Below are 13,831 nucleotides of genomic sequence, written 5' to 3'. Positions count from 1 at the left end.
TCGGGTTCGGCCAGTGGGGGATGCCTGGGAGCCTTCTGTACATGCCCCCCCCTTTGAGTTTAACGGCAGAGAAAAAGCAGGATATAAACATTTGAGTGACAGCTGCCTGAAGCAGCTACCCTACCCACCAAAGTAAGGAAATTATTCTCTGTGTGTGTTCACAGAGGAAAAGAATGCTCTCTGTTCTCCTTTTGAAAAGATCCAGAACGACGCAGGAACAGTAGCAGCTCAGGTGTGTCCCCACCCAGCCAGTTTCAGGTGTCAATACAACGCAGGCTATAAAAAAAAAGTATCAAAGGACATTCCTACCGCACACTCTCATTGTTTAGTTGTTACCCAACACTACAAGGCTCCCACTTCCAGCCTGCCGTACTCATTTACAGTAGGGTCTCTTACCCGCTGTCAATGAGACACAGGCGTGAATGAAGTGGGCAGGGAGATGTTTTCTTCTTCTTTGGCAATCACTCGTAGCCAAGTAAGATTGTCATCCATAAACACGGTTTTAACAATGAGTCCGTAAGTGACTGTGGAGGCCAATTCTGGATCCACACGTCTTTCCACAGTGAGGACATTGGTTTCCAGGAGGGAGTTGATCAGTGTGGATTTGCCAAGCATGCCTTACTCTTAGCACGTTTCTCCCTTGCGTCCTGAGTTCGAGTGTCTTCAAAGCCCATGACACCTTTGGTAAAGGCTGTTCTCCAACTGGAGTGCTTGCAGGAAAGTGTTTCCCAGTTGTCAGTGTTTATACAGTACTACATTTTTTTAGATTTGCCTTGAGTCAGTCTTTAAACCTCCTTTGTTGATCACCAGCATTACGCTTTCCATTTTGAAGTTCGGAATAGAGTAGTTGCTTTGGAAGACGATAACCAGGCATCCGCACAACATGACCAGTCCAACGAAGTTGAAAAATCATTACTTCAACACTGGTGATCTTTGCTTCTTCCAGTACACTGGTATTAGTTCGCCTGTCTTCCCAAGTGATGTGTAAAATGTGTCAGTGAGACGCAGGTGTGAGTGAAGTGGGTAGGGATATGTTTTATACTGTAGGTAACAGCGCAACATCCTTGAGGCTGCCTCAGAACAGGTCACACTCTTTGCCCATCTAGTTCAGTGATGTCTACTCTAACGGGCAGCAGCTATGGGGTGTCTCTCTTTTTTTAAGGGTGATCATTAGTATTGCTTACTCACATCCTGCCCTAACTCCCAAAGGAGCAGCAAACACATAAGCGATAAAATAATTGAAACATGGAAAGCTACACACACCCATTCCAGTACAGATGCAGACTGGGAATGATCTCTACTTAAAAGGCTTGTTGGGAGAGAAAGGTTGTGAACAGGAGCTGAGAAATGAACAGCCAGTCTAATATTTAACAAGAGGGAATCCTAAAAAAGGTTGATGCCATAAATCTAAAAGCCTGGATATCTTCTAATCTTCCTTTTGAGAGGCAGGGACTGAGTCTAGGGCCTTCTGCATCCAAAGCATGCTCTCTGGCAAGAAAAATTACAATTCCTTCCCTGACTAGTGCGATGCAGCCACTGTTATTGGGAGATGGGAGCCCTGTCTGTGGGGCCCTGTGGGGAGTAGGCAAGGCTGCAGCAAGGCCTCTCTTGCTAGGTGGGGCTGCAGAGCGAAATCATTTCCTCATAAACCACCAAAACTGGCTGTGTACATTTTAACGCCTCTGGGTTGCTATAGCACAGGAAACACACAAGCAGAACAATATAGTTCTTTTTAAAAAAAAACACACACCACCATACATTTTAATGTACTAATGCTGATTAATACCTTAAAAATGCAGCTCCCATGAACCTGACACGCAGCTTGTCAGAGTTGCAGGACAGCCAGCTTTCCCACATCATGAAAGCATGCCATAGGGGAGGGGGCTCTTAAAGAGGATCCACCCTGAGACAGGAAGAAACCCAAGCATGCGGAATTGGGGGGGGGCAGGGGGCGGGAAGGACAACAACCCTATTACCAGAGTTGGGGGAAGCATAAAAAATACACCAAGCTGTCAAAAAAAATTAGTGGGAGCTCTAATGTCACAGATCACAAAGATGGTCTAAAACAAATGTATTAGAAAAGAGGTGGAAAACAAATTAGGGCTCTGGGCAAGTTGGCAACCCCCAAACCTCTACCCTGCCTCTAGTCCAGAGGTTCCCAACCCTTTTTTGGCCATCCCCCACCTAATTAACTCTAAAATCCTGATCCCCCCCGCCCCTGGTGACATATAATTCTTTATTATTCAAAAAGTGAACTCCTATTCACGTGGAGGAAGCCCAAAAGGCTATTAGGTAAAGGTAAAGGGACCCCTGACTGTTCGGTCCAGTTGTGGACGACTCTGGGGTTGCGGCGCTCATCTCGTTCTATAGGCCGAGGGACCCAGCGTTTGTCCAGACAGCTTCTGGGTTATGTGGCCAGCATGACTAAGCCGCTTCTGGCGAACCAGAGCAGCGCACAAAAACGCCGTTTACTTTCCCGCCAGAGCGGTACCTACTTGCACTTTGACGTGCTTTCGAAATGCTAGGTGGGCAGGAGCTGGAACAGAGTAACGGGAGCTAACCCCGTCGTGGGGATTCGAACCACCAACCTTCCGATTGGAAAGCCCAAGAGGTTCAGTGGTTTAACCCACAGCGCCACCCGCGTCCCAAAAGGCCATTAGCTTGGTCTTAAACAAGCTTCCAAAGAACATGGCACCCATGAAAGAGAAGAAGGAAAGGACAGTTGAAGTACTGTGGAAGAAATCACGAAGAAATTGTTAAGAAGAAACGAAGTGATATGAAAAAATGGCAAATGAAGTTTCAAAACATGTAATAAAGATATGTATGTCACAATATATATTTATATACTGCATATGAAGCCCCTAGAATACAAAAAGTTCCGTTAACTGGTTCTCGAATTGCCCCCCTTAAAAATCAAATTGCCCCCCTGTGGGGCGTGTGCCTCACGTTGGGAACCATGGCTCTAGTCCTTCGCATCCAAGAAGCCAAGACTATGAGGTGGTGCCAAAGAGGAACAGCTCGGACCAGAGGGAGGAGGTCGCCTTTCCTGCCTAGAGGGATGCCCAGATCCGATGGATCACCCTTACTCGAGGGGTGACACCTTGCCACAGCATCCTTACCATTCCTGAAGGTTAGGTTTGGCCTGGGGAGGAAGGGTGGGGCTGAGACCAGCTCTAATTTTAGCCCAATGAGGCTTAAGAACAGCCTGAATCACCCAGACGTAAGAACCTAATCTGAAGAGCTACCTTTTGTTTGTCCTGGGGGTGCGGGAGCAAGAGTTACGCAATCTTGTGGCAAAGGTCTTGGCACAGTGAGCAGAAGCGTCGTTTTGGTCTGAGTTTGGCAGAGAGCAGTGATCAAAAGCAAGGAGGCCGGATGAGACAAGAGACTTGAGCCCCATCTGTGCAAGAAGCCTGTAATTGGAAAGAACTGTGATTTAGAGGGACAAGGCCAACTGCAAAGGAGGAAACAGGTGTAGCTGAGCAAGCGAGAGCAGACAGGCCCAGCCAACACAAACTGACTCAGGTGCTCTAGGTCATAGCCAGGACACCTGGGTTTTCCAAAGTCGGCAGGCCGTTTCAGCCAGGGTTTTCCAAAAGAGCACACCTGCATGAGAATAAAGTGTTGATTCAGGTACTGGTGCTAATAACTGCTATAAGGTCCTGTATTTATGCCTTCTGATGTGGAGCCCCTTGTATAGCCATGCATTTATCAATAAAAAAACAGGGATCAGACCTAAGGTCTATCTAGTCCGGCATCCCGTTTTGCACAGCAGCCATCAGATGACTCTGGAAAGCCGAGGCAGGGCACAAGAAACAGCCCTCCGCTACTAGTCAGGGTACAAATAATAAATTATTATTATTACTATTACTGTTGCTCCACAGCATCTGGGATCCAGCAACATCCATTCTTTTGAATAGAGCTGGCTCTATTTAGCCAACACAGTGAAGAGTCATTGACACATCTATCTGGGTTTGTTGAACCCACAATCCCTGTAAAGTTAACGATCCATTAAAAACAGATTAAACAAGCCCTTTTCTACCAGGTGGGCTATGTGTGGATAGTGACTGCTTGAAGGGTTAGGACTTAAGGAAGAATTAGAACCAAATCCAACACGCATTATCCACTAAAACAGCCTTCCAGAAATTCTGGACTACAATTCCCATTGTGCTGGTTGGGGCTGATGGAATTGTAATCCAAACATTTGAAAAGCAGCAGGTTGAGGAAGGCCGCACTATACCAACCAAAACCACGTACATTGACATGTTAAAAGAAACGAACACATCTAAGGAGCAATCTTTTTTATTTTTAATTATATTCAACACGGTAATTTCAATTCCCTGTTCTTTAAAACATATGCAGCTGAGCTGCTGAATAAACAAGTACAATATAGAGACTTCTTTGGAAAAAAAATACTCATGCGATATTGCACATTTAAGTTTTTCTGCATTTTTTTCTTCTTGTTTTTTTTTCTTGGCGATGCAACCATATAGAAAATACTTCTGTTATGTACAGATATGTTTGGGGAGGGGGAGTTCACAGATCAGGGCAGGTGGAGAGAGAGAGAGAGAGAGAGAGAGAGAGAGAAAAAAAATTAAAATAAAAAGGGGTGGGCGAAGAAAAGAGAAAGGGGTGACATGGTAGAAAAGAAGGGACTTATTTATTTTGGCGGAGGAAATCTTGGCTCATGATAGCGCAGGAAAAAAACAACACACACACACACAGACAGGATTTTCAGGGTAGTACTTTGGACCCGTTTCTCTTGGAATTACTTCTAGCCCTCAGTTTCACTTGGAAGTACTTCTAGCCCTCAGTTTTAACATTGAAAATATTTGATTGTGTGCGTGCAGGAAGAGGGATGGAGGAGAGCCGTGTAAATGGACACCCCACCCCCACCCCAATGCATCCTCTAGAAAAGCGGCGGCGGCAGCATCCAACAAACCGGAATACGAGAGGTCAAGGAGGCACAGGTCCTGGAAAGGAGGAGTGGAGTAGCTGGCAAATGGAACAATGACAAATGTGGACTTGTACGGCCAATGCTGTTCATTGCACAGCCCAGGGTTACAGACGTCCAGGAGATCCTCACAGCGGGACTGGGCGTTGGCAGAAGGCTGTGGGGAGGAGGGCACTGTCCAGACAGCGGGAAGGGGAATGAGACCGTTTCCCTGGGATTCGGCCTCAGGTTCAGGCAAAGGAACACTAGAAGCATCCTTCAGAGCCAGGCTGGACGCTATAGGACGCTGGAGGTTCCGAGAAGGGACCAAGCCACACTCGCACCTGAAAAATCGAGATGCTGAGGGAAGCGAAGAACAGGAGCAGAGATCAAGACCCTCCCCATGTAGCCCCACCCCTGCAGCTGTCTCCCCCAACCCCAAGCTATGGCACTTAATAGCCTCATCTTCACAGGCAATACTATCTCGGCTCCTAAATTAATGCCGCCGCAGAACTCTCGTGTCCGTCTGGCTCTAGAGAGTGGCAGCCAACCCCAAAATACCATAAAAAAACCCCCAACCGTTACCCACAATTCCCCGCTGATTAAACAGTGCTAAGGCGCTTCTCTTTCTCGCTCTCGTACATGCACATACACACACCCACACACCCAGGGCTACCACATCCCATTTTTAAACTTGTCTGCTCAAGTTCTCCGACTTCCAGGCCAGCTGCCAGCCTCGGCTCTAAAGCCTGGCTGCCACCTTCAACTCTGCTGCCCTCTTGGGAGAACTAACCCAATTGTCAAATGCACTGGTTTGTTCTGGCAGGATGTGAGTGGGTGCTTGGACTGAGTCCCACCACCCTTTCCCTTACGCAGCCTTGAGATAGCGGTGCTCCTGAGCTGCAGAGCTATGGGGCCAAAGCTACGGGCAACACCGATGACCCAACATATCCTGCCGGTTAACAGGGAACCCCCGTTAACTCGACTTTGCCCACAGCCTCAAAAAACTTCCCAACCTGTGAAGCAAACTCTTATTTGCCTGCTGTCAGGAGAACGACATCAAGGCCCCCTCGCTCCTCTTGAGCCCCCAGAAAGACTGGCTCCCGTCATTCCCTCTCCCTTTGTTCGTTAAAGGAAAAGCAACAAGCAAATAGCATCACTTTTAAAAGGAAGCCACAAAATAAATACTGTCTCTGGAGAGGAGGAGGGAGGGTGGGGGGAAGAGGGGATGGGGAGGACATTGGGCTGGAGACATCACATCTGGTGAGAAAAACTTGGCCCCTCTGTGTAAAACAATGGATGATGGATGTCTGATTGGCTGAGGCTCAGAATCCCCTACGTTTGGAGTGTTTTGAGTGGTGAAGAGGGAGTTGGCCACCCCTAGCCTTGCGTTATGTCTCCTGTTCCGATTGAGGATCTGGTACACAAGGAGGTGGGGTGCGGAATAAGGCCCCTGCATCTCCCCTCCCTGGGGGAGGGGAGGAGTCGGGGCGGTGGCAGCGGCGGTCACTTGGAGAGTTTGCTGATCACACGGATTAGAGCGGCGTTTTCGTCTTTGAGACGTTGGTTGTCTGCCTTCAAATCCGAAAGAGCCTGCAAGAGAGAAGACGAGTAAGACAAAACCTGCACCACCTGGTAAAATCCTCCACCCTCTCCAACCAAGCCACAGCTTCTCTCCGTCAAACTCCAGGATGAGACTTGACGGCTGATCCAACCAGGTGGGAATTACCTTCAATTCTTCCTCTAGCTCTGCTGCTTTCCTCTCCAAAGCTCTGCGTTCCTGGAGGGAGAAGAGGCAAAGGTGAGGATAATGGGAAAGGGGCAGGGGAACTCCAAGAATGTATTTAGGGAAAGCCAATCCCTTCAGGGCAGAAGTGGGCTGACTTTGGTCTTGTGTATCCTAAAATGCCACCTAGGTGTGTGCGTTATTTTTTATTTTTTAATATAAAATGTATTAACATATAAAACCCATACATATACATTTACACAATACACATACACAACAGACTACCTTATTTTCATAACATAAAACATACCTACATCACTCTATATAATACCTACCTATACTGTACATATCAACATACCTACACACCTACCCCGCATGGACACCCACCAAGTGACTTCACTTCCAGCCGTTCTTGTAATGCTACTTTATTTTTCCAACTAGCTTAAACACATTTCATTATTTCTTTAATCTCTTCTTCTATATTGACTTTACTCTCCCTTTGCTCTAATCATTTTCTGGATTCACTCAATATCTGTTAGAAATTCTGCTTTTTCCACATAAATGTTGATGTATTCCTTAAAGATAGCCCACTCCTTATTCACTTTTTATACCATATCTCCTCTTATCCTCCCTGTTAGTTTGGCAATATGGAAGTATTCCAACATTTTAGATAACCAGTGTGTTTTAGTTGGGACACTGCTACTTTTCCAATTTTTGGCAATCAATAACCTTGCCGGCGTAGTTGCATAAATATTGGTCTGACCGTTCTTTTTATTTCCTCTGACATGATAACTAGGAGAAATGATTCTGTTTTTCCCCCCCAAATGAAAATTGAAACATCTTTTTCAGTTCGTTACAGATATTTTCCCAGAATCCCACTCTCTCTTTGCACTCTCACCACATATGTAGAAAGGTTCCTGCCCCATGGTTGCAAACATCAAGGCAGTTTTTATACATTTTTGCCAGTCTGACCGGGGTCAGGTACCATCTGTATTGTGTGTGTGTTAGCTTTACGAAGCTCTTTACAGGTTAGCAGTAACTAGCCTACTCTTAAGTGATCCTGAACATACACTCTTGCTTAAGATCATAAGAAGCATCTGGCTGGGTAAGACCAAGGTCGACACACGAAAGCATACTTTGTAAGAATCTCAGAAACCCCTGGGTTACACCTGCATCTACCCCCACCCTGCTAAAGAACGAAAGGATAACCCCTCCGGGCCCACAGGGGGCAGCAGAGGGGTTCACTCTAATCTCGTTTCCCTTCCTATCACTATCAAAGAGCTGGGTTCGTTCCCAGGCTTCTCCAGCAGGAGGCATCAAACAAGTCTTGCAATTCAGTTCGTTTGAAGCAGCAGAATCCTTAACACTCAGCAAGGGAAGAAAAAGAAGGACCAAAATAGGTACTTACAAATCTCTCCAGCTCTAGGAGAGCCGGCCGCTCAGCGAAACGCTCTTGCCTCTGTGGGTGAACAACGAAACAAAACACACAACGTAAGGTATGCAACACAATGAAGCCTTCAACCTTTAATAATAATAATAATAATAATTTTTTATTTATACCCCGCCCTCCCCAGCCAAGGCCGGGCTCAGAGCGGCTTACAAGCAATAATAAAAACAAGACGAATGATTACAACTTAAAAACAAAAATAAAATACAACATTAAAATTATGGAACATTAAAATATTAAAATGTAGCCTCATCGCAGGAGGAAAAGGAAAAGAAAAAAGAGAGAGAGGGATGGAGGGAATCAAACTGGCTCCAAGCCAAAGGCCAGGCGGAACAACTCCACCAAGGAGAGTTTGAGGGAGAGAGCGGGTTTGTTTATCTGTTAAATCAGGCGCCCCCAAACTCGGCCCTCCAGATGTTTTTGGGACTACAATTCCCATCATCCCTGACCACTGGTCCTGTTAGCTAGGGATGATGGGAGTTGTAGTCTCAAAACATCTGGAGGGCCAAGTTTGCGGGTGCCTGTATTTAAACGAAAATTCTACCCCCTTCAAAGACTGTGCTAAAAATGGGGGCGGCACGGGATGAAGGAGCACATAAACTGCTTTCAGGAAACCAAAGGATTTAAATTTTACCTTCTGAAAATGTCAGGTAATGCTACATTAATAGTAATTATAACAACAACAACTTCCAAGTACTCGGCAATCATTTTTAATGATTTATATGGCATTTTACACACATTTTACTTACCAAGCAAAACTAAATTATATTAAAATGTCTTTTGAATTCCCAAGTCATGCTACAACTTTTTAGCACCCCTCACTGTTGGGATTTGAAAGCTGGAAAATTCAACATGCCCCTTATCTCAATAACGCTATATCTCAATAGGTATGCATGGAAGCCAGATACATATAAAACACACCACATCCATCGCAGAGCTGCCTGTTGCTCCTCATGTCCCCACCGTGTCCCAGCTGCCACCCAACCGAGAAGCTTCTGCTCTGCCCCGTTCCTTACCTGGGTCACTCTTTCCAGCTCCAGCTTGATCTGCGTCAGCTGTAGCTGTGCTTCTTGTAGCTGCTCCTTCAGTTTTTCATTCTCGATCACGAGATCTTCATACAGCTTAGGGTCACACACACACACAGACACACACACGGTAAAATAAGGTACTGAGATCCCTATGAATCCCTTTCCCATCCATATCCCTTCAACCCAGGAGCCCCAACTTCCAATCATGTGAGTTGATATATAACTTGTGCTCCCTCCTCCCTCCCATTCCTTTTTCCTTGCGTGTCATGACCTTTTAAGAAATCTTAGTACTGATTTCTGTAAGTTGCTCCAAGACCCTTTTTGGCTAGAGGGTGGGGAATAAACGCCTGAAATGAAAACATAAACAAAACAACTAACTTTCTTGTAATAGTGATCAGGTTCCTCTTTGCAGCCCAAATTGCTGTTCTGTCTCTGGCAGCTGTAGGGAGCTGTCCGGTTTGACAGGACGCTGTTTAGGTGTTCGCTGAAAAAGAAAAGGGGGACCAATATTATGGGAGGTCACCCCTCAGGTGGCTCCTCACACTGTGCAAACCAGGTGGGCAGTATATAATCTTAATAATGGTCAGAAAGTTAAGGCACGAGGATTGGGCACATTAGCAAAACCACGTGTCGAGTTTTGCATGTTAAGACTATTGGATCTTGCACTATTTTGGGTTCACAGTTAAAAAAAACCCACCATCCTCTTGAGGCCAGCATTCATGTCTTTCTACAATATGAATTGGGATGCAGATGGCACTGTGGGTTAAACCACAGAGCCTAGGACTTGCCGATCAGAAGTTCGGCGGTTCGAATCCCCACGAAAGGGTGAGCTCCCGTTGCTTGGTCCCTGCTCCTGCCAACCTATCAGTTCAAAAGCACATCAAAGTGCAAGTAGATAAATAGGTACCGCTCTGGCAAGAAGGTAAATGGCGTTTCCGTGCGCTGCTCTGGTTCGCCAGAAGTGGCTTAGTCATGCTGGCCACATGACCCGGAAGCTGTACGCCGGCTCCCTTGGTCAATAAAGCGAGATGAGCGCCGCAACCCCAGAGTCGGCCACGACTGGACCTAATGGTCAGGGGTCCCTTTACCTTTCCCTTACAATATGAATGGCATGAGTACTAAGAAGCATTAGTAGGCAGGCAGGCAGGCAGGCAGCAACTCGTGAGTCAACCTACGCCCTTCTCCACAACCCAGCTTGAAGTGCTGGATCCCAAAGAGGAATCTACCTGCCATGTCCTGATGGATCTTCATTGTTGACTTGCTCACTGTCTTCATCATCTTCACCCTAAAGGGGGGGGAGAGAAGTTGGGGGGGTGTTAAGGTCTCCCCTAAATTGCCTGTGCAGACAACTTGGGTGCTTGTACAAGGCAGCTGCCGCGTTCTCAACGACAGAATGGCACAAAGCCACATACAGATGGTCCTGAAACTCTGCCCTCCTTTCAGTGCAACAGCCCCGACTAAGTCCGCTTCCGCATTCACCTCCGAGTTCCCTCCCAGTCCGGAGACGATCCGTCGGCCTTTCCTGCGGTCCCTGATGGCGAGTCTGTTCCGTAGATCCGAATCTGCCTCTGAGCTGGTATCCTCGGCTTCTGAGACTGCAGCGCGGACAGAAAAAGACATGCAGCTGAGCTCAGGTCCTTGCATGCCAATAGACTGAATATGTCACAATATCAGCAATGGAGCTCAGGAGAGATTGTGGAAGGTTTAAAAGCAAGTTGCAGTAGTACAGAAGTTCCTACAGGCCCAAAGCTAAACATGCCAAATGAGGGAGTTGAAAAACAAAAAGGGAAAGAGGGAGCAAAAGTTGTTACCTTTTCTGGGCTGCGAATTCACCACTAGCGGATTCACAGTATAAACCGAAGAACCTTCTGAACTCGGAAGCCGGAATCTTCTAGAAGAATCCTGCATGAGGCAGCAGGGTTAGGATCAGGGAAAAAGCAAGAAGGGAGATAGATTACACACAGGCTGCACGCTGGCTCAAGGGAACAGGGCAGCAATTTTCGGAGGGCCAAACGAAAGCAAGGAATGAGTGAGACTGGGTGATGGGCACCACTGCACCATGAGATGTGCAAAAACACAGCAGTCTCTCACCGAACCCAGTGCAGACAAGGAACCCACACTGTGCAGTCTGATGGATACAAATAACCCAGCACCTGTCACGAAGGTTGGAAGTGGATACCGCACACAGTCTGCCATGAGCTACCTTGATTTTACCTGTATTGGGAAGATCTGTATCCTGAAAAGGCAGGTAACAATTCTAATCACCCGAGATCAGAGCAATAGCCTCGGAATAGATACACCTATCATGGTTCCCTCTGGGCAAGCCAGAAGTTCCTCCATTGGCTTGGCTGCCATGTCCTCCACCCCACCAGAGCCCCCGTGCCTCCTGCCATCTCTACCGTAGTCTCCTGGGACTGCTGCTCTCCATCTTTGTCATGCTTCTCGTCTTCCTTATTTCGCTGCTCCGGGGCTGCTCTGGAGTCCCCAGCCCGGCCCATGGTCTTCTCAGCCTCCTTCAGATCCGTGAGGGTGACACCCTTGAAGTGAGAAGAGAAGGAAAGGCACATGAAAACCATGCGCCAAACAGAGAACCACCCTGCCACCTAGAGGCTAATGCTGGCACAACAGAGAAAGAGTTCCTTTGCTAAGTCTCTTGGGCCAGACAAGCACATTCCCTTATGCCTGACACTCCCCTCTTCCGGTCTGCTTAGTGGTACCTCCACGCTTGAACCACCATGACCTGCACCAACACCTACCTGCGTGGAACGCCTGGACTGCCTCATGAGCCTCGAACGGGCCTTCCTCTGGGACTCCGACTCTTCGTCCCGCACGGGTGTCTGGTAGGACCTGGCAGAGGAACGGAGGGTTTGGGCACCATTTACAAGGCTTTCTCTTCGTGCCCCTTCCGTTGCTCCAAGGGGCCTCCCCTTTCTTACTTGCCAACCACCTCAGAGCCTGCGCCCTGGCTGGTTGCTTCAATAATGGGAAGGAAGCACTATGCAACCAGGCAGAGGGCCTTCTCGGTAGTGGCACCCACCCTGGGGAACGCCCTCCCATCAGATGTTAAGGAGATGGGTAAATAACATTTAGGAAACCTCTGAAGGCAGCCCTTTATAGGGAAGCTGATTAAGGTTTAATGTTTTACTATGTTTTTATACATGCTGGAAGCCACCCAGAATGGCTGGGGCAACCCAGTCAGATGGGTGGGGTGTACAGTATTATTATTATTACTACTACTACAGTCGTACTTTGGATCCCGAACGCCTTGGTACCCGGACGTTTTGGCTCCCGAATGCTGCAAACCCGGAAGTGAGTGATCCGGTTTGTGAATGTTCTTTGGAACGTCCGAAACGGGTCCCGCAGCTTCTGATTGGCTGCAGGACCTTCCTGCAGACAATCAGAAGCCACACTTTGGTTTCTGAACATTTTGGAAGTCGAACGGATTCCGTTTGACTTCCAAGGTACGACTGCAATGCTAGGCATGTCCCTTTACCTACCCTGGTAGTTTCCTCCCAACCTTCTTGACTGTGGAGAGGGAAAATGCAAGCCTGCCCTCCCTCTGATGCCCTCTTCAGCCTGCCCAAATGGGCACAGAATGCTCTGAGACAGGTCAGATGCCTCGTATATAAGCTCACTCCTAGCTTCTAGGAGCCACACGGTGAGAGCAGAGTGCAGGGTGGGGACAAAAGGGGGACAAACTACCCCCGAAGGAGCATGACGTGCCCCCACCAGAAATACTACCCCTCCTCTAAAACTCCATGCACTGCTACCATGTTTGCAAGAATCAGGGACTGGTATGGTTTCAAATTGGATGGGGGGGCATGTGTTGAGATTTCTGTACTGCAGGGGGTTGGACTAGATGGCCTTCAGGACCCTTCCAACTCTATGACATCAGAGGCAGCAAAAGCAGCTGGTGAGCAAGCACTGCCCCCCCCACCCCGCCCCCTCCGGGCACCAAGATGTGGCTGCCGTCGTAACAGTGATGAAGAGTCAGCAGAAAAGGAAAGATTATATAGAAACAAGAGAAGCAGCAGAGAACCGGCAGATGCCACATCAACAAGGAAACCCCGCTCCTTGGATACAGAGACGAGCCCGCCTATCGTGACCCTAATTGCTTTCCGTAGTCTGCCTGCCCCGGGCCCCACCAACCCTCACCTTCGGCGGTCCCGGGGATCCATGCCAGAGCTGATGGCAGTGGAAGAAGGGGGCTGGTGTGGGGCAAGGGCTGTGTCTATCTTCATCTGAAGGCCACCTTCTAAGTTTCTGCGGGGAGGGAGGGAGGAGAGAAAGGAGAGAGGGAGAAAGAGAGACAGCACGCGGAAGAGAGTGTCTTCAGAGGAGGTCCCTGAAAAGGCCTTTCGCTTGCACTCCCAACAACCCCATGGTTACCTAGAACTCCTGCTTTGACCCAGGGGTCTCCCAAACTTGTGAGTTAAGCCCCCACCCTTGTCACAGGCTCTTGCTTGTATGAGCCACAAACCACCTAGAATTGACCACAGAGGCTTTTCCTCAGTGGCTGGTCCTCCTTTGAAATTGCTATATACAGCATGCCTGATGCACAAATTATTTTTAATGTTAGTATTTTATTTGCCACCACTGCAGCAAGGCAAATCTTTAATTAATCCTGTCTTATGGGTAAGGGAAGACATATCTACATTCCCAAAGCAACCCGACTTCTATTTAAAGATACTCAGTCT

The 13,831-nt window shown here is 47.8% G+C and overlaps 1 protein-coding gene across 4 annotated transcripts in view; it reads right to left on the bottom strand.

Annotated features, from left to right (window-relative positions):
- Positions 1-4,286: 4,286 nt before the first annotated feature.
- The window catches only part of PPP1R12C (protein phosphatase 1 regulatory subunit 12C), a 39,477-nt gene continuing 29,932 nt past the window's right edge, over positions 4,287-13,831 (bottom strand). For 2 of the 4 annotated variants that reach the window (XM_083580159.1, XM_083580160.1), the window contains 11 exons: positions 13,290-13,397; positions 11,891-11,981; positions 11,534-11,671; positions 10,946-11,036; positions 10,614-10,729; positions 10,361-10,419; positions 9,513-9,618; positions 9,123-9,227; positions 8,068-8,118; positions 6,663-6,713; positions 4,287-6,526 (listed from right to left, as the gene is read on the bottom strand). In XM_083580159.1, the coding sequence (XP_083436285.1) occupies positions 6,440-6,526; positions 6,663-6,713; positions 8,068-8,118; positions 9,123-9,227; positions 9,513-9,618; positions 10,361-10,419; positions 10,614-10,729; positions 10,946-11,036; positions 11,534-11,671; positions 11,891-11,981; positions 13,290-13,397 (1,003 nt within the window). In that variant the 3' untranslated portion in view covers positions 4,287-6,439. The remainder of the gene's footprint in view (positions 6,527-6,662; positions 6,714-8,067; positions 8,119-9,122; positions 9,228-9,512; positions 9,619-10,360; positions 10,420-10,613; positions 10,730-10,945; positions 11,037-11,533; positions 11,672-11,890; positions 11,982-13,289; positions 13,398-13,831) is intronic. The other 2 variants (XM_083580161.1, XM_083580162.1) reach the window with 1 other exon arrangement.

Source organism: Podarcis filfolensis, assembly GCF_964270895.1.
Source record: "Podarcis filfolensis genome assembly, chromosome: 13".
Classification (NCBI taxonomy): Eukaryota; Metazoa; Chordata; class Lepidosauria; order Squamata; family Lacertidae; genus Podarcis; species Podarcis filfolensis.
This window is presented reverse-complemented; position numbering and strand designations above follow the sequence as displayed.